Source organism: Anguilla rostrata, chromosome 8 (assembly GCF_018555375.3).
Source record: "Anguilla rostrata isolate EN2019 chromosome 8, ASM1855537v3, whole genome shotgun sequence".
NCBI classification, from domain to species: domain Eukaryota; kingdom Metazoa; phylum Chordata; class Actinopteri; order Anguilliformes; family Anguillidae; genus Anguilla; species Anguilla rostrata.
Window position 1 is genome coordinate 18,741,670 of NC_057940.1, and position 20,881 is coordinate 18,762,550.

General features: G+C 39.1%; 1 protein-coding gene across 2 annotated transcripts in view; it reads right to left on the reverse strand.

Annotated features, from left to right (window-relative positions):
- Positions 1–715: 715 nt before the first annotated feature.
- Positions 716–20,881, reverse strand: part of dnaaf11 (dynein axonemal assembly factor 11) — a 28,891-nt gene continuing 8,725 nt past the window's right edge. Inside the window, exons 6-11 of one of the 2 annotated variants that reach the window (XM_064346890.1) lie at positions 19,282–19,359; positions 18,225–18,290; positions 18,065–18,134; positions 14,216–14,311; positions 10,137–10,222; positions 716–1,572 (exon numbers count right to left, since the gene is read on the reverse strand). In XM_064346890.1, coding sequence (XP_064202960.1) covers positions 1,383–1,572; positions 10,137–10,222; positions 14,216–14,311; positions 18,065–18,134; positions 18,225–18,290; positions 19,282–19,359 — 586 coding nt within the window. In that variant the 3' untranslated portion in view covers positions 716–1,382. The remainder of the gene's footprint in view (positions 1,573–10,136; positions 10,223–14,215; positions 14,312–18,064; positions 18,135–18,224; positions 18,291–19,281; positions 19,360–20,881) is intronic. The other variant, XM_064346889.1, reaches the window with a different exon arrangement.

The window sequence follows — 20,881 nt, forward strand, 5'->3', positions numbered from 1 at the left end:
TATGGTGGTGGGCGTGATGAATGGTAGCTGTCATTCAAATGTCGTGTCCTTGTGAGCACCAAAGGCCACAGAGAGAGGATGATGAGGGCAGGGGAAAGATAGCTTGCACTGACCATAGTTATTTCTGTTGGATGAGTGGTAAACACCATTCCAGAGAGCAGGGACTTGCCGAAAGGCAGAAAGGTAACACCACACCACAGCCTGGACGCTCTCGAACGGCAGTCGTAACAAACGCTGAATCACGGACAGAAAAAAAAAACATCAGGGGGAGATGATTCGTGTTACCGGTGCTGTAATTTGCACAATCAATTTTACAAAATGCATCTAATCGACAGGCTGCACTGTGAGTGTTTACGACTCCAAAAAGTTATGTGGTCCCTCAAAGCTCACCAAAGGGAATTGCATCAATAAATGAGCAGCTTCCTTGCAATCCATTAACTGCCATTTGTCGCTTTTACTACAGATAATACATAATTCCGCTCATCTGTCCCTGCATCTATTCTGAGATTACTAATGTTCTACAATCTTGGTTGTAATCGAGTTTTTGATTTTCTTCTTGTTCAGAATACACCTAAGCAATGATAAAATGTGGAAGTCCTAAGTTATCCCAAACAGCACTGGTTGAGGACCTGTGAACCCAACCCATAATCCTGCACCCACCATCCATCTACCCCCACTGACACTGCCAGCCCATTTATAAATAAGACTGCGAACTGTGTATCTTTCACAGGTTGACAGCTCAGAGAGATATACGATACAATCATCCCATAAAATATTTGTCTCCAGGATGAATGGCAAATCTCTTCCTAAAAAATAGCAGACACAAATATAGTGCAGTCACTAAGTATTCTGACAGAAACACAATTTTGGTTGTTTTGGCTCTGTTCTTCAGCACACTGGATTTGAAATGAAATTATGAATATGAGGTTAAAGTGCAGCTTTGATCTGAGCGCATTTGCATCTATATTGGGTGAGCCTAGTAGGAATTACAGCCCTTTTTATACAGTTATTTTTATATTTTATTTTACTTCATTTATTTTCATTGTATTTCTGTCCATCTGGTTGATCTCAGATGGATGTAGATACAGACACACTGTACACAGGCCAACAGACAGACAAGGAGACAGGAACTGTAAACAGCCAGACAGGCAAACAGACAGGATGATAAACTGACAGATGGTTAGACAAAACACTCAGACACTGCAGGTATCTCAAGTTACAGGTCCTTGTCACAATGGAACAGTGCGACAGTAACAGCTGCGATATCGAGTGGTGCATAAAACCGTGTAGCCCAAGCCGCAGGCGTGAAGGTGAACACAGAGCAGCTGAAGGGCAGTTGATCAGATCACACACTACTGTAGGACTTTGTGAGTCGCTTTCTTTCATACTAAAGGTGGAACATCAGGATCATCCTCAAAGTCTTCAGAGTTACACCCGACTTTGTTCAGTGGGGGGCGCTGTAGCTTCAATGGGCCTTGAGATACAATCTTCTCCCTCGGTATGATGTTAGCCAGATCCACACATGAGTGTTTGCTGGGGTCCACTTCTAGTCTCTCAGGTCCTGTCATTTTCCTGTAGGGAGAACAATCACACTCATGAACACACAATGCACATCAACCCCTAATGTAGCACCCCTTTTTTAACACAAGCCTGAAAATGACATACCCAAAATAAAATGGTTACTATCCTTAAAACCTTTTGACTGCAGGCATAATCCTGGTTTCTTCTGAAAGGTAGCCCTTGAGAGTTTGTTTACCAAACTACTATAAATATTACTGAAACAAAGTAATAGAATGTGTTTGAGCAAAGCTTGACAGCTTAGAAACACAATGAAGCCACAGCAACAATGCTGGACAAAGTTTGAATAACCACATTCTCTTCAGATGGTAAGATGAAAAAATAGGGCCGGGTCAGGTTCAGGTCCTGATTTCCTCATTTTGATAGTACTTACATTTCTTATCAAGAAAAGTGATTTGTTCCAGTTTATTGCTTGTCTTGTTGCATCAGAGCTTGATATTGATAAGACATAATTGCTATTTCAGGTTTGTTATGGGTTTCATTGACTGGGACAGTCCTGATGGCTCAAAGCATCCCAAGTGCATCAATGAAAAGTAATTTAAGTGGATGATGTGTATCCTGTTGCCCTAACTAAAAAAATAGGACAATATCTATAAACAATCTATTGACAAGTTTAGTGGTACAATTCATAATAAAAAAGCAAAAAATTATGCACTAAAAAAGAAATACTCACAGTTTATATCCAGATACGATGAAAATACACCAGCTAAAGAACTAACGGGTGCTAAAGGGGCTATCGTGACATCGTAATTTGCCTGAGGCTTTTACGAGGTGCCATAAGCATACATGTGGCGACTGATGGACAAGTAGATCAGTCATGATGAAACTGCCAGTTCACTACGGCCTTGACGCACAGGTATTAAAGACAAAGAAAGCAGCAATTTGATTGGCCATAACAAAACCAAACCCCTGCCACACCCCTGTGTAATTTATTCCGTTTCAACCAACCTCTTTCACTTCTGCACCACAGGCATGCTACAGTCATGCAATTACATAGAATAAGTTGGACACTTCTTAATTTGCAACTGCCTGAGTCAAGATAAGTCATCATGTTTGACAATTGAGCCTTGACTGCAAATATTGAGCCCTAAGTATAATTTTCTAATGCATGAGTTTGCCATTTTGATAATCAATTTCTTATATGTCTCATCAGTGAAAGTCAGTGGCAAATAAATTTGGCAGTACACTGTAAAAAATATGCAGTATACATATTTTCAAATGTCATCAGCTGCCTACTGATGAATTACAGGCCATTACAGGAATTGCTTTCATCCCATTAACCTACATTGATCCTCTTTCTCCATATATCACAGCATCATCTTTGGGATGTTTCATATGATGAGGTAATTCACATTTTTCAAGAGACCAATTAATGTCACTTACATCATACCATCTGAGCAGCTGTGTTAAATGTGGGTCGGCACATTGTGGATGAACCAGAGGAAGGTGGCTAATGCCTATGCTTAACTGCAGAGCACAGCTCCACTTTGTCTTTCCAGTGCCGGCGTCTCAGCCGAGAATGGCGTCACACAAAACAAAGTGAACGGGCGAGCCATTCTCACTGTCAGGTCTCACATGAGATGGCACTTGCGCTATGCCCTTCCTCAAAGAGTTTGTACGTTAGCATAGCATGAAAGTCTCACTAAAGCAGAGCGATGTATTCAGCCTTAGGATTATGAAGTAAAAATAATGAACTAATATTTCCCAAATGTTGATGCATAAAGCCACCCTCAGGACATTGTACGTTTTCTCCTTGAAGCCTGAACTGTGTCCAATCAGAACTCTCAGCATCACCAGTTTGAGTGAAGGAAAAACAGATGGGAGAGTCATGTGACTAACATTAATGGGAGCGCTGCAGCAAATCACCACTTGTATATGATGCATATGTCTGATGGCTGTTTCCGCCCCACAGATAGCTAAGACGCTGTAACTTACACAAAATAAACACTGAGCTGCTATAACTTCACCAGAGTTTACTGCATTCTTAAACATAATTTTAATCCTGTTGTGACATTTTCTTCCCATACCGAATGTCCAATCATATTTTTAGGCCCTTAATGTTACTCCATCAATTTGAGAGCTTCGCAGTGTCCAAGCACCCGATTCCAAGAAAGCACGTGCAGTGAGTCCCACGGGACTCCCAGCCACCTACAGCACTGGAGCAATCTAATTAGTTTGTGGAGTATCTGCAACAACGATTAGTGCTTTTAGCTGAATGTGACACCCAGGGGGCCTTTTATTGGATCTTTATATAAATATTGACAACCAGAGCTTTCAAGCAATTTTTCTAGTGACTCAAACAGAACTATATTTATTTCCGCACGTCTCCAAGTCCCACATGACTTTAACTTTCTGATGTTTTTGGCTGTTTCTGGCATCTGTGTTGCTCACTCTTACGTTCCAGGCCTGTGATGCCTACAACATGACTTGTCCAAGGTACAGGCAGCAGTAACTATCCTCGTCAGTGATTTTTATATTGATATTGTTTGATTTACAAAACATTGCAATCATTCAGATGATTTTGGAAAATTCCAGAACTAAGCACCTTGGCAGGTGCTAAATTTCTGCGGACATGGTCCATGTGAATGGTGTGTGAACTATACAGAATGAATACCTGTATCACACGTACCTATACCTCCTCAAAAAAAAATTTGGCTTGTGTTTTTTATCCCCTGTCATCTTTGTTGCTTGTAGAATTGAACCAGTATCAGCTGTAGGCACACACTAAAGCGGAGAAACAAGACTGTTATGATGACCGGTCAAATTACTGGATTCAAATGTTGTTTCACCCATTTGTGCATTCAAATCCCTTTTCTGAAGTGGCTTAGAGCCTCATTATTTACCAATTTGCCCTTTGTCTCAACACACAGGGAGCCTTCCAAAGAGGCAGAAGAATGCAGTCTCATCATATTGTTCACATATAAACAAAATATGAGCTTGTAACTCCATACATTAATGGAGTAACTTCAACACATCAAGGGGCTACTTGTTTAATAGGCTAGTTTCTAATGGGTCTGTTGAAAACAATCCCAAATATGGCCTCACTTACACACAGAAAATTTTATTTACCGCTGTTTTCTAAATATTAAATTCTTTTCAAATCATTTTAGCTTAAAGAGATGACCTCCCACACAACGAATGAGCAAAACTCACCTCTTGATTTAATGAGTAATTTCATAGTTAATTTCACGGTTCCAGTGCTAATATTTTTGTCCACCTGAGGGCATGTGCTTAACGGAAGCGCCAGTCAATATCAAATATAAGCGGGTGTGCAAAGAAGGGTCTGAAAACATGCAAGACTTCAACTTTAATTAACAATCTTAAACAAAATTTAGTAGGTGCCTAAATCTTAGTCGGAGCTCCTTTGTGAGTTTTTGCACCAAATATGAGCAATATGGGTTTGGATATTTAGTTCAGGTTAAAACACAGATGGTTTACCCTTTGTATATGGGCATCTGGAGAAAGCTGTGCAAAACCAAGGATTGATGAGTGAAGGTGTGCAGCTTGAGGTATGGTGTGTCTGCAGAAAGGGCAGCACTTCCTGCAGCAAATGAGCTTTGAATAATAAGGTTTTATGCTCATGTTAGCGCCCGGTTGACTGAGACTTTATGGCATCAGAGGGCAGGTATTTCTAGGTAAGCGGCAACGTTTGGCTCGGGTTAACTGTATCCTTCCATTCACCCCTTCATCTAGCACCTGACATTTTAAAGCTCATTCCGTTTGAAATAAATCAAAGGAGAAATTTAATTAAGTATCAGCCCCATTGCCTGAATCATTGCTGAGATAACAATGCGAAAACATGCGACGGCCTTAACCTTTTCAAAGCTGGCTGGCGTTAGAAGCCGTGCTCCTGGCCTTTTCGTCAGAAGGTTGTCATTTGCCAGCAGGAAGCCGCCAGCATGATGCAGGGAAATGAAAGGCCTAATTTACTGGTGGGTAAAGTAATTATGTTTAATCTCACAGAGGAGCTCCAATAACAGTTATACAACAGCTCCCTGAGTAAATACCACCAGGGGCCACAGAGAGCCAAACACAAGCCTAAAACACGGCCCTGATCATATCTGCTTGCTTTACAAAACTAATTTTCAAAGGAAATTGGGACTGAAGAGTACCCTCTTGGTTCCAGTTATGTCAGTTCGGAATGATACACGTCTGTGTCCTAATGGGACCCCGTGACTTCTGTGTCATAATGTTACCAAGCCACTTAGTTGCCTGAATCCAGTGCCTATTCAATTACCTGAAACAAATACTCTTTTTATTTCTTTCTGTAATGGCTGTTATTCTCTGTGTGCTCCCTGCAACATTTAATCCTCTAAACAACATCACACAGAGCTGGCCTAATGTAACACTAATCACAAAGTATTAAATCGTATTTTTAAAAAGAGCAATACACATGCTTTGTGGTTTGACTATTTTATCACCGATAGTTTTAAAATACGGTTTTTGCATACTGCCACAATATTTAGCTAGAAAAATCTAAATAAGATATGTAATGAAAAAAAGTTATCTCCCTTTATACTACATAAACAGCCCTAACTATCTATATGAGCCTTCATTCTTTACTTTAAACGCAGTTAAGTTCTAACATTAACTAAATGGAAGGATTCAGCAAAGCAGAAAGACTAAACAATGGCCTTAAGAAACGTCATGAGAGAAATTACCAGACTTTATGCAAAATGAGAGCAGAGTAAAAAGAGTGATTAGCTTTCTGGGGATTATTGAAATGTTGTTTCTCCAGACCTTTTTTTCTTCCAAAATGGCCTCAAATGAATAATAATGAAGAATGATAATACATTCTGAAGTTCATTATCAGGTCTCAACAAGATTTATGACACCTGTAAGAGTGGCCTAAGTTTAGCCACACTCATCTTGGTAAAGGATGGGTAAACCTGAACATCAGCAGCTTCCTCTGGGAGATGGATGAAGCCATTAGTTTGAAAAATCTAATAATGCAAACCTTGTTAACAATAAAAAAGTGGATCTCCAAAATGAGAAATTTTCAAAAACATGCACAACGTAAGATAGGTAAAGGGGTGTTTGTGAACCCGTATACCCTATTGCACAGAAATGCACAAATAATGTGTGTTCATATACACATGCCTTCATTCCAAAGCTGACCAATGACAATCGGAAGATGAGATTAGCGCCAAAAGTAGGCATGAAACGCAGAATAAAACACACATTTTAACGCATTTAGCGACACACTAATGGGTGCATTAGTTAAATAATGACAAAACAGATCCACCATCCCCCCACACAGTTAACAGGTTATGGGCTCTTTCTTTTTGTTGGTTGGACAGATACAGATATGGTGCTCTTTCTGCACACCCCTAATGGGTACCACTATTTACTCTCTCACTATCACTTGTAAATGCAATGATCTGCACATGTCATAAGGACCCCCCATAAGAGATATCTGACGTTTTGGGTGAGTTTTGTGTTGAACAAAACAAAGCAACAAAAAATGATTAGCTCAGATCAGCCCTAAATTCCTTTCTAGATTATTCCTGGTAGAAGGGGGTGATGTGGGAGGCATGTGACTAATGGTGAAAGTACACAGTAAGGATTACTCATAGACAAAAACACTAATTTTCCCTCAATTTATTCTACATGTCCAATATATAAAAATGCTCTAAATTACATTTTATTTACATCTTCAGAGGCCCTCTCAAAGCATAGAGCACCCACCGTCCTGTCAGATTGTGCTTATTTCTGTTACACGGTAGCCGTAAGTGCTGACTTCGTAATTTGCAAGAAGGAGCCAGTGGGTCAAAGGTGTTATTTAATCAGCCCCAAATTATGTAATAACTCAGTTTATTGTCACACGTTCGCACTCTGTACAGTATCAGCATTATGTCTGTTAGCATTTTTATCTAATGTTTAATTTAAGCGTACAAATTACCGCACGACCTTCGCTTCGTGGGGAGTATTAATGGGGGATGGCTGAAGGACGAGGAGCATTGCGCGGCCCATAAAAATGCTAATGTAATGGTCTGTCAGAGCGGCGTGCTTCCGGGGCAGTGTGGGGGAGCCGAACAGACCTTCTGCGGAAGTCTGTCCACAGAACTCAGAAACCAGGGAGGACATTGAGCCAAAATGGCTGGAGGCAAGGAGACTGACACACCAGGAACTACAGTGAGCAATGTGGAAGAATCACAACACACGGAATAGAAGCTGAAAGACATGGAGAGACGTGTGGTGCAGTCTGCAGGGCAGCTGCTGCTCAAGCCATATGTGAGCCCTTGTGCATGGTTTGGGGTTCAATCCTGTGCCATGACACCTTCTGAGCTGTAATCCTTTCTCTGTCTGTTACCCTCTCTGCCTTTCCCACTCTGTAAATACAGCAGAAGATACAAAAGGAGGGTCGACTGTCTACTCTCACTTTTAAAGAAGACGCAAGTAATTTTATTACCATTGTGAGAAAAAACTGTATAAAGTGCAAACACGTATTGCTACTTTAAACCATTTATGTGCTGTATATTTCAAAAATCATTATAGAAATGTATGTATTTTGTCAGCATTTACGAAAGTGGAAATTATTGTCAAATTTGTGGCCACGTACAAACAAATTAGTCCTGTAATTTCAGAGTGCAACATGTTGCAAGTCATTTTTTGCATCAGCAGAAATGCTTCTTGAATTAAACATTGCCCTCTTGCCCTTTTTAGTTGTCCATTTTCATCAGCCATTTCCTCTTCACTGCTAATTGTGGCTTGGTATTCTCGCAAGGCACACCTTTTTGTGGTACGGACACAGATGGGATTTCAACAAAAACATTTATTCAAATCAAAGGCCATGTAAAATCCCTTTATGCCAGGAAATGAGAATGTAGAATCTTTACATTCATCACATAATCCATACACTGATATTACAAAGAGGAGTACAATTTATGCCCCGTGCAAATCAAAACAGTAGATAGGTTGTGAATGATGGGTTTCCATTAAGAAAATACAAAAAAATAACAGTTTCCATAAGAATGAGTTGAGTGGGCTGAGCGGATCGTTCTCGTCTTAAATTCAAGATTTGCATGATGAATCTCGGGGATCACAATAGCTGTCAGCAGATGTTCTAAAACTCGGTAGTTCATACTGAAAGAAATATCCGCTGAAAATGCTCATCTTGTTAGTTGGTGGCTTTTGGATCTGAACAAGCCTTTAGGTCTGTTACATCTTTGTGTAGTTTTGTGGTGTTAAAACACACATAATTACCTCTTTCCTTTCCTTTCATGAGTTAATCTGGATTGCGTTTGCTTATGGTGCAGTCATTTATGTCTTTCAAACTTTGATTGAACATATGGTACTTCTGTAATCAAAGGGTCGTGACACTTCATACACCAAGAATAGTTTTCAGCCAAAGAGGGAATTAACTAAATAAAATAAATGAATGAATACATGGGCATATATTGGAACTCACTGTACAGTTGTCTGGGTCACAGAGACTGTCAATCTCATTAGAATGACCCATAAAGAATGATACCTGCAGAACCACATAGGGCACTTATTTCTCGCTGCCCTGGTCAAGGTTATCTGTTCAGTCAAAGCGCATGCACTCGTTAAAAAGCCCATTTTCATCACCGGCGCTCATATGAATCTTCACTGGTGCTCTCGGGAAGCAGCAGAACCCATTGAGCAGAACAACCGCCGCAGAACCATTTGTGTTTGAGTATGATGTGGCCTTAACCTGCAGATGCACAGGTTGAAGAGATTGAATTGACGAAGGGTCACCTTGGAATTATATAAAGCAATCAGAGGAAGCAGGAAGGAGGAAGATCGGACGAGGCCACGGAGTTTACGACTAATAAGACTAACGTCCTGTAAACATCAAAATCTATGAACCAAAGCTGAAAGTTAACGAAAAGCAATACATGTATGTATGCGTGCAGGAGTGAAAAGCACAGTTACAGTTTGTAATGTTGAAGGTGTAGCAAATATAAAACCCTGCACTAGCCAATCAGTTCCCCACACTGTAAATGAACAGTTGTGTTAAGTTTTCTTTTCTTCTCGCTAGCTATTCTCATTTGCTTTTCTCTTGTTTGATTGTCCATTATGCCCTTAGCAGGAGAGAAAATTCAATTTCAAGCGTTTCTGCTAAAGAGTTCATTATAAAGGTTCTCCATTTATGTTTTTAATTTATGCTGAATTTAATTGCTGTTTGCCAATTTAAATGGTACACACTTGTCAATGTATGTGATTGTGCTTTGCAATCAACAAAGTCCTAGTTACAAGTACATGTAGCAGTTCTTAAAGTGAGGGATGTCATTTTAGTACACTAGCCAAACTGCCCGAACTGAAAGGCATGTTAAGCATTTCCAACATTCATTTTGATGGAAGCTTGAAATCTCAGTGTAGGAATTCAAATAGAGATGACTGGATTGAGTGAGCAAGTCAGACGCTTTGCTACGGCTAACTGAAATAGGCTAAGGGGAACATTAAATATAGAACCTCCAAATTCCTTGCAAACATTTTCCAGCAATGCCCTCCAAGCACAATGGAAATATTTGGAAACCATTCACAGTAAGCGGGAGACAGCAGATGAAGAAAAAATTGAGTCACTTTATTACCTTGTCTTTTCCGCAGGCACTTCACTGCTCTGCGAAGGTTGCAAAAGATGAGGAGCTGTCTTTTTTGGTTTGACTTCTCCTTGGATCTGAGAAAGACAAAGAAGATGCTCATATAATTGCAAGAAAAAAGTTTTTATTTTATTGAAACAGAAAGCACAATGTACCAAACATATTGCATGTTAATATGAGAAATACTAGGACTGGAAAACACCACATACAGTATTCAAAAATATTCAATGGTGTGTAATTGCTGTCTCCCATGAAAATACTGTGGGTTAGTTTGTTTTGAATCTGAACACAATTGTATTAATCACAGTATATCCAGATTATGAAGCAATATTAGTATTTGCCAATGCTTGTCATATTCAAATAAACTGAATGTTATTATCTATACTTTATATAATTTTCCAGAAAGAATTATCCTATCTTCAGTTAACCGTAACACCATAAACAGTGCTTACTGTCATGTCATTCCGGTATGTCCTGTAGACTAAGTAACCACCAGTACTAAAAGGGTAGGGAGCTCCTCCTAAGCTCCCAGCTTTCATAGGTAGCTTTCATAGACAACAAATCTATAAAATCCTGTTTGTCTTAGCAGACACTCTTATCCAGGGTGGCTTAGATAGCTCATATTTAGCAGATCAGCAGTTCATGCAGCTGAACTTTTACTGTGGCAGTTCAGGAGAAGGCCGTGCTCCAGCTCTAAAAACAAAACAAATTCGCAGCTATGCGGTACCTTCCACAAGATACAACACAGTGAAGCCCATGCAAAGGGGAAAATATTTTATAACTCAGATTCAAGTCAATTAAGCAGCTGTTCACGCCCTCCTTCTGGCTTATTATGAGAACAAAAAAAACCCCCAGAAAAATGGACTCGCAGTTTTAAGGGACACTAATTGCTTTTATCTACCACACATTTTATTCATGAGCATCTGCTAGGATCGCAAGGAAGGAAGATAATGAACAGCAGATAATTTATTTAATTTCATCCATGCACCACTGTATGCTAAGTCAAATCAGCGGATTCCACAAACCACGGTGCCGATTGTACGATTGAGCCTGTGCACAGTGAGTGTCATGGCCGTTTTGTCTGTGTTCCTTGTTCCCAGATGCGGCATTGTTGTTCTGTCCCTGTTAATGTATATTGTCTGTCTCGATCTATCATGTTCCACCTGTTCTTATCCCTCCTTCTGGTTGATTTTTGAGTCACGTGTTACCCGTTATTAAGTTCTCTCCTGACTGGTGCTTCTGTGTTGTTCGACTATGTTTTGTTCAGACCGATATACCTGCCTGTGTTTGTTGACCTGTCCTGTGCTCTGTTGACCTGCTGTCCTACTGCTGTGTTGCCGCAGTTGTGAGTCCTCTGTTTCTGTTATTAGATATTTTTGAGTTTTTGCCTTGTGCTTTCGTCTGTTTGTTGCCTAGTAAAGCTGTAATTTCCTTCGAGTTCTGTTTTTTTTCACTCTCGCTGGTCTAGCACCGTACCTACGTGAGGCTGATGCCGTGAGGCTCACGCCTTCAGTCACCCCTTAATTTATTTTTAAATAATCGCTACCATTCATAGCCACTCATTTGAGTTACAATGAGAAATTAAGTTTTCCTTACTGGAATGCTTGGAAAACACAAGAGAGTAGATTGAAAAATAACAATTACAGGACAATGAGAGAATGGCAACTACACGGATAGTGCAGTAAGTTGGGGGTGGGAAGGACCAGAAGATTCCAGATTTTAAGCGTGGGTGGAGGAAGGGGGCGGAGGAGCACACTGTAGTTGTATCTTTGGGAAAGTAACTTCCCATTCCATTGGATGTTATGCCCTATATTTCGTGCTCTTTCTTCAAAAAATGGACGTGGATGGAGATTTTTGGGCTTGGGTCCAGAATTTTGAGGCAGAATGTTTTAGGTGTCAGTTTGGGTTATTTCCCAAGAGAAGAGAGCTGCAGAGTGCGTAGGCTGTCGGTGCTTTCACTAGCTTTAATGCGCGTTCTGTTGAACGCTAAAAATCTTAGTCTGGTTCACTGGCATTTCCTATTATTAGGCTGAGGAGGCAAAGCTTGCACGATTCTATATGTAATTCATTATTTAAAAGGTCAGAAGCTTGCCTTTGATCTGTGATATAGGACCCATTTGCTTTTTACTTTTTCTACTACTGCCTGGATATCAGCCTGAATCCTTTTATTTTGATTGGACAAAAGTAAATGTTTGTCCAATTTTTGTCCAATCAAGTGAATCTCATTCTTCCCATGGAGGCTGAAAATAGTGTTTGATTTCTTGCATCAGTCTCTTTGCTTGTCAGTCACTCTAGTGACTATCTAGTCCTCAATCTCGCTTAGGTCAGCCTACCGACGGATTACATTCCAAGTAGCCTCTGGCTTGGAAAAAACAATATCGCAAACTCACCCATGTAGTCAATTACTGCAATCTTTTCTGGAAATGATTGAATTCATAATGGGTACACAGTCACACACATTATGAAACAGGGTTTCATCAGTTCTCTTATTTGTTTCAGTTGTGTGCTTCCAGAAGAGCAAGATTATATTGTGTATTACTGATGGGAAATTAGCAAATGACAGTTATTCAAGCTTTGCAGCTGTGTTCGGAAGCAGTGGGAAACTACATCTCAATTGCCTTCCTTGAATGGAGAAGAAAGTCTTTACTTACGGGAATTCAACCTTTTTCATTCAACGGATGGCTAAAAAAAAAGAAATGTCTGCTGCTGGCTAAGAGCAGTCAGCAAGTAGAAGGGCGAACGTACAACCTTTCAAATGTAGAGTCCAATTAATTGAGTAATATTGTGTTTTTTTGACTGACATAAATGTTTATTAAAAACTAGAATAAATGTTATCCAGGATACACGCTTAAACAAGATCAATATCATAGACATGTAGCTGACAGCTGTCTTCCAACTGTCTTTTTCTTTCAGCTGCTCTCTGACAGTCTTCTTTAAAAAGTCAGGTGTTAGTGGCACAAGATTGCACTTTGCAGTTAAGACGACAATCTATGCTGTATTTCAACAACAAAAAACTGCATTCTCACTGGAGTAAGTCTTTAACACGAGTTTTCTAACAGCCATTGAGCAATTTGATTCAATGATGGAAGTGGCTGAAACACAATAGCAGTCGTAGGAACTGAAGTTAAGTTAATCAGTATGTAAGCTGCATGGTGAAAGTATTTCCACAATAAAGGAGCATATATATATCTAAGCACGTGATTACATTTGTCTGACAAAAAAAGAACATGCAGGACAAGGCCAAAAATCCAGGTCAACGATTTGGCCCATTGTTAAACTTAAATTAAATATTGATTTTATTGAAAGTGGACTGAGCCAAATTTATGTACATTATCCCACAAAATGTCACATTTTGGTTTTAGACTATTTAATTTCCATTGAAATTGAAGCTATTTGTCACAATTCACCTTGAAAAGCCAGGACCACCAGTGTCAAAGGGCACCTGAATAACTGCTCTAGAATACAAAGCATAATAAGACCTACTTACTGTGAGTAATGTCATTGAACTCAAGGGAATAATATTACGCTAAAACACTGTAAATGTAGCCTTTAAAGCTGCTGCCCATAAATGCTCCAGCGCTGATTGATTGAGTTCATGTCCTGGCCAATGACAGGTTTAATATATTTCTATATGTTGCTGATACAGTAATATATTGTACGATATGAGAGGGGGTTTATGCTATAGTAGAGTTACCTCAGAATTGCCTTTTGGAAAGAAATGCCACACACAACACCAAGGAAATAGGTTGCTCTGTTATATCTAGGATCAGTTTACATGAAAACAAATAAAAATTGAAACACTTCTAGTAATCCAGTAATTTGTCCTCTGCATACAGCCAATGGCAATTGAAAAATGTATCAATTCATATATGAGAAACAGTATCAACTGAAAATGGAGAAGACACTGGATGCAAATGGTAAATAAATGGGAAACGGAAAATTGGTCAATAATAACTACAAAGAGGTTGGAAATAAACTTCTCAACTCTTCAACGTCCAAGTTCAAGTTCTAGCAGCTTGTGCTTTGGAATATGCACCAGTGCTCTTTGCATATGGCATGACTCTACATACCTTTGGCATGGTGACAAGAAGATGTCCAGTAGTTTGAGACCTCTTCGCTGTGGAGCTGTCAGGCCTCACTTCTGCAGGAAGCACCAACTGAAAGGTCTGCAAGATAAGTTATTCACAACTTTTCTAACAGATGCCAAAGCAGCTCACTTTTTAAAAAATCAATTAACCCTTGAATTGGGGGGGATTATGTATAAAAAGTGCTGTAAGTTCTACACAGTGAAACCAAAATGTATTAAAATATCCTTTAATAAAAGCTGATAATGTGAACTTTAACCACATATGAATTGTTTGATTACACATCTAAAATTGTGGAGTACAGAGCCAAATCAAGAAAGAAATACATTTTTGTCGCAAAACTTACAGTGGAGCCCACTGTATTTGCAATTTCCTATAGGCACATATCAAGGCTGTAATGTAAATAATTTGTGTTTAGACAGACTTGTGCTCTCCTCTACAGTAAATGTTGCGGGTCGCTGCTTCTTTTCACTTGTGCTGTCATTGCATAAATTCACACAGGCAGACTGAAGGCATCCGAACAGCCAGACCAAACCATAATAATAAATTATTCATTTCTGAAATTCAGACTTGATGTTCAGCTTTAATCATTTTCAGGGAACGTCAGGGAAAATGCATCACTTCCCATTTCTTTACCTTTAAAAAAAACTTAAATTAACCAAAGAACTCCTTCAAAAACTTTTTGAAGCTGTCATTCAGCCATTAGTATATAACCTTAAATGTAAGCGGCTTATAAAATGGGGCCCTTGACACAAACACTTTTCTCTGCCACATTGCAACAGCCACAATCCTGAGAAGTTTGATGACTGTCAAAGTGGAAGAGGTGCTCAAATGCTGGAACAAATTTGATTTACAAATCATGAATGACTTTCTTGATTAATTCTGCCTGCTTGAAATGAGCTGATATTAATATGGGTTTTTAAAGTGCTCCATCTTCTTGAAGGTGATACATCAAGGTGTAAATTCTGCCGTCTAATCTGAGAAGTGGTCACATAAAACATGATGCGCCATAAAATATTGTGGCAGCCAAGGCACGAGGATGACATTCCCAGCTCTGTGTATCTTTGCCAGACCAGCCGGACCGCAAACTATAAATTAATTTAGCTAAATTGCAGGGTGATTGTTACATGGATGTGTTCCTAACCGGGTTCTCTGTCGGAAAAAAACAAATACAGGTCTGGATTTACTGCCCACAAAATAGCTGGTTAATGAAGCTTTAAGGTCACGTCAAGCTGTTTGTCAAAATCACTGGCCATAACAAGGGGACTAGAAGTAAATATGCCCAGCTTGTGAATTAAGATAACGGCTAAATATTCTGTAAAAATTGTCTCAGCAAATGAAAAATTGATAAACGTTTCCCTAATGGCTGTTGGTAGCTAGGCTAGAGGCCTACGCCAAGACAAAATACTTGTGGGCACAACAGGCTCCCACAATCTCAAGGCAAAAACTCACTCTTAAATTGTCATTAAAGCTGCAGTAAGTGCTTTTTAAAAATATATGGGGGAAGGGACATACCTAATTGGTGGAAATCACAAAAAGACAAATGCATGAAAAAAGGACTGACACTTTAAAGCAGGAAATTTTTTTCTTAACAGTTTGGTGAGTTCAGTGATCACTAACTAGCCTAACCGAGTTTGTCATGAACAAGGGTAGCGCCTATGTTTTCTTCAGAGCAGACAAAATTAAGGACAAATGTTAAATGAATACAGCCTAATGAGTACAAATGCATTTTATTTTTGATCCTGTGATGTAAAAACTGATCTAAAGAATGCAATCACTAACCTGAGATTGGTCTTTCAACTGGAACAGTTGGACACAGAATTTCAGCTAGCCTGGCGAGGCAGGCTGATTTTAACAAGCAAGTAAGTTAAGTTTGAACTCCACTTTCCAGACAGACTAGAATGCTCGCACCATAGTTCATAACTGTCTGCTGTAGCTAGCACCATAATTCAAAGCAGTTTGCTGCAGCAAATGTGAGATACACACAACAGAAAAATCGAAAGCACTACATCTATTCACACATCTGCTTTTATGAAGGGGTAAAAAATGGTGTGTTACCTGACATGAACAGCAATACACAACAATCAAACAGAAATGTAATGGGTCTAATTTATAAACATACGGAATCACAAAACTAAGAAATTCTGACTTTTACCGCTTTGTAGGTATAGCACGGCCCAGGGAGGAAAATGTATATGGTGACTGGATTCATAATTATCGTTCTCTATTTTCCTTTCATACTGTTAAATGTTTTACTCATAAACGACACATTGAATAGACAGACATATTAATTTAGCAACTGTTATCCCGTGTTGACTGAAAGATTTGGTCCCCTTCTACTATTTAAGAGATCATACGAGTCATCTATCTTGTTCTTTCGTGAATAAACTACAAACCACATCACCACATGAATCAATTCCTTAAACTGGAGAAACATCACTGCTTATATGTCCATACCCTTAATTTAGGAATGCTAGAATTTTTTATTTGCAGTTAACAGAAAAATGATTGCAGTTTGATTTCAGAAAAATGAAAGCCAAAAGAGTAGAAACGTGGGAAATAAAAACCACCTTAAATACATAATTAAGAAACAAGCACGGTGATTACATTTAAGTAATGTATTTGTAGGACAAAAATAGTAGGAAGTCCCCACTTGTCACCAACACTAAATACTGCCAAACTAAAAGAAAAAGCTGTATAGCACCTAGTTAATTTACAGCTCGTAGAAATATGGCCAAGGATGTAATAACTCAAAATGCAATTCCAAATCTGGGCTCTGTGCCGGAGGGCTCCTTGGCAACACTCCCGTCGTTTCTCACTAGAAGGTGTAGGTCTAACTGTTGCTGTCGTCGTGTGCAGTGTGCTGGACACTTTTCCAGGGGTGCGAATATCGCTGTGTTTCCACTTGCCACAGCAGACCACGCCTGTGTCTTTCAGCGCGTCACCGATGCAGACATACGATGCGTGCAAAGAGAACACGGCAGGCAACAAGCAGAGGGCAGTCTGCCAAACCACGCAACTCATTAACACCTGACCTGGCATACTTTGCAGTGCACTAGCAACTCATAATGGAATTAATTAATTAATTTTTGGAATTCTTAGTCCAATGAGGGATTACTCATGGAAATATAAGTTCAGCAGTAGTTTGTTGTGAATAGATACATAACAAACACCTGAACCATAGCCTTTATATATTTGTTTATACATTAGAAGATACACTTACCACTTTTCATTTTGGCATGTAGAACATGCAGTACAGTAAAACTGTACCTTAAATATATTTTGCAGTACATGGATTAATTTGCATATAAAAGTAAACATTGCAATGCTCAAGAGCAGGGCCGACTTTAGGCATACATGACAAGGCATACACAGTCGCCTAGGGCACGCATTGCATCCATCCATTATAGATGGTGTCCCTTTCCTCTGTCCACAATCGCAATGCTCCCCCACTCCAGTCCTCTATCTCTACCCAACACCACAACCATGCCTACTCTACATGGGCAATGAACAAACAGCCTACGGCTACTGCACATTTTTTTGTCATGGTTAGTACTGCCTGATAAACAGATACCTTTTTCACTGATTCATGCCCTCTTTTATATGGTTTATAATTACCTTATCTATTCCATTTGCAAAGCACCTACACCTCCACTATATTGATCATACATAATGGATATATTAAAGAACAAAAAAATATTTTCATACATACTAAAACAGATATACGTTATAAGTATGATTATATGTATACATTGACATACAGTAGCAGGGACAACCATCTGCAACTTACAATTACAAGACAGTCAACATTTCAGAGGAGTTTGTCAGAACTACCTTTCCTTTCACTGTCACTCTAACGTACGTTGGTTGCACATCAACTTCCAGAAGGGAGGTGTCCATATGCCTGCAAATGAAATGAACAGAATGATTACTCCCAGTTTTTCTGTTCCGATTACTATTTCATTTTCCAAATAGCAAGAAATCAATAGCTAACCTGTAAACAGCCAAATCCAGAATGATCGTGTTGTTCTCCTCATCTTCAGACAAGTAGAACTCCAGCCTAAGGAAATCAACAAATGGAGTCCACATTTAATGTAAACAATAAAAATGTACTCCACAGATCAAAAACCACTTAAAGGTTACTCAAACATAACAGGCAAAACAAATATCTATCTGTTTCCACAAATTAGGATTAGAGGAAGTTTAGCAATAAGGGCTGGAAGTGGCTTTTATTGGTATGTACAACTATGTCTTTTTACGTCTGAGGAACAAACGACCAGTCAGAATGCAACAAAATGGGAAAAGGTGAACTATGACCTTTTGGGTTTAAAAGGATCTAACGTTTGGCTGCAATTCAGTTTTGCCTTTCTTGCAGTACGGCTGAGAAGGACACCTTTAGCCCGCTGGGTGTCAATTATAGAGCAGGTTCTCCAAAAATTGAGCATGACCTCTTCAGACTACAGCCTATTACTGCTCCTTATTAGAACATTAGAGGATTCTGCTTGAAGCACAGTCAATTTTCCCATTAAGTAAGAATGTGAGGAAACAAGAAGCATTCAAATACATACAGTATGGGTAAAACAACGTACAACCTTTGACTGCAATTTTGCATGTAAATGCCTCCGGCAGTGGAGTCCGGCTAACAAACTATAAGAATCAAGACAGATGCCCCTATATTTATTCACAATATTAAGGCTGTTGAATCAGAGGAATTCCAGAACATTTATCCACACCATCAAAAAATTCCCCCATTTGTTTTTATTACTGTGAATCTAACACAAGGCTGCATCCAGACGTGCGATAATCCCTAATTGAAAAATGAGGCATGAAGTTTAGTTGCAATAAATTCAAAGGCACTTTAAAAAAGTGGCAGGCACTAATTAACCATGGGCACTCAAGGTGCAAGGTGTTATTATCGCAGATTACTTTGACCCAACAGACAAGAGGTAATTGCTACTCTTTACATACATACTTCAGACTGGTTTGATAAATTTTATTTTGAGTGCGCTTGCTTGCTTTCTTTCGTTCCCTCCCTTCGCTCTGACACATACTTGGGTTCATTGACATTCAGGACCTTTCCCTCTGCTGTGATCAGCGTCCTTGGAGCCTTGGCCTTCTTGTCTTTTTCCCTGAAAAGGAATCACAGAATGGACAACGTGAGCTTTCAGAGCTGGGGAGACAACAAATCACGGCTTGGAATTATGGGCCTTCGGTGTGGACGGTGAACCCCGTCAGCATAACGCCAACTGTGTTTACAGAGTGATATTTCAACACTGTGTGCTGTGTGTCACAGTAAAAAGAAACTACATCCTATGCAAAGAAGCTAAGATGTAGGCTTGCTGCTTTTTCGCTGTAAAAAAAGCCATCTGTCTCTGCCAGCAGCTGTACCATACTGTTACTTGCTCCCATCTGACATCTGAAACTCTACAAGACAATATAAGTTATGATTTACATTAAATGGCTTGAAACAAAATAGAGGGACATATTGCAGAACATGAATTTGGCACCTTATTTTGGTAGGTCTTGTTAATGTGGATTTCAGAAGAGTACATGCTATTCTTACATATAATTTATCATGAGATTTTTACCATACATGGTAGTTGTGTGGTAAAAACTATCTTTATATATATCCAAGGCACTCACACATTATTTTTACTTTTTACGTTTTTTAATTTGACATTTTGCCTTATTTAAAATGTACAGCTGCTTTCCACAGGGTCTATCTTGTGTCCAATAAAACCCATGATATACAGGGTGCTGATTCTAGTGAGGATCTCAAACGACAGGATGAATGTTGTAATGAATCCAATTAACTTAAACTGTTCTTGTATTGTACAGAGTAAGAGGTTCACTCTGAGTTCTTCTTTGTCTTCTTTTTCATTATGAGAACAAGGAAATAGTGGAATAATTGGTAAATATTTCAACAGACCGGTGATCACACAACCTGCAGTACCATTTCTTCCCAATTGTGGTTCTGGCTTATTACTGCATGACCTTGCAAGAAACCATTCATCAGTTCTATTTCCTGCAAAATAATGAAGATAAACTCAGGCGAAACAAAGCAGGTAGTGGACACTGCAATATTTTGGAGATCCTCAGGGTAGGTATAAATTAAATAATGGTGTTTAAAAGCTTTTCCTTATCTTATTGCCATTTAAAGTTTTTTTCTGAAAACAGGTTTTATTCTCCTTTTCTGCCTTAAGCACTTTTATTTTATTTCTCAGACAAATATAAAAAATATTTATTTTTGAAAGATATCAGGGAACAGTCATGCTTAATTGGTCTCAAATCATAGAACCACTTTGTTTCAAAACAAAGTGGTTCATGTCGTGATCCAATCAACAATGAGACTGACCTTGCACATTCACATATTTATACACATAGCCAGATGCAGAAAGAGTGAGAAAGAGTTTCACCAATGGTAGACAAATGACCAGCTCCTATATTCACCATGGTATCTAATGCCAAAAAGAAGGAAAAAAAGCTGGATAGTGCTTGCTCTAAAACTGTCTTTGTACTGGACACATTTCCAGCAATGGAGTTTTTGTCAATATATTGTAATGACCTAACAACTAGCTCAACCAAAGAAAAATAAAAACCAACCTGAGTTCATTTCATGCGCATCCAGCGAGCACAGATCGAGCTCAATAA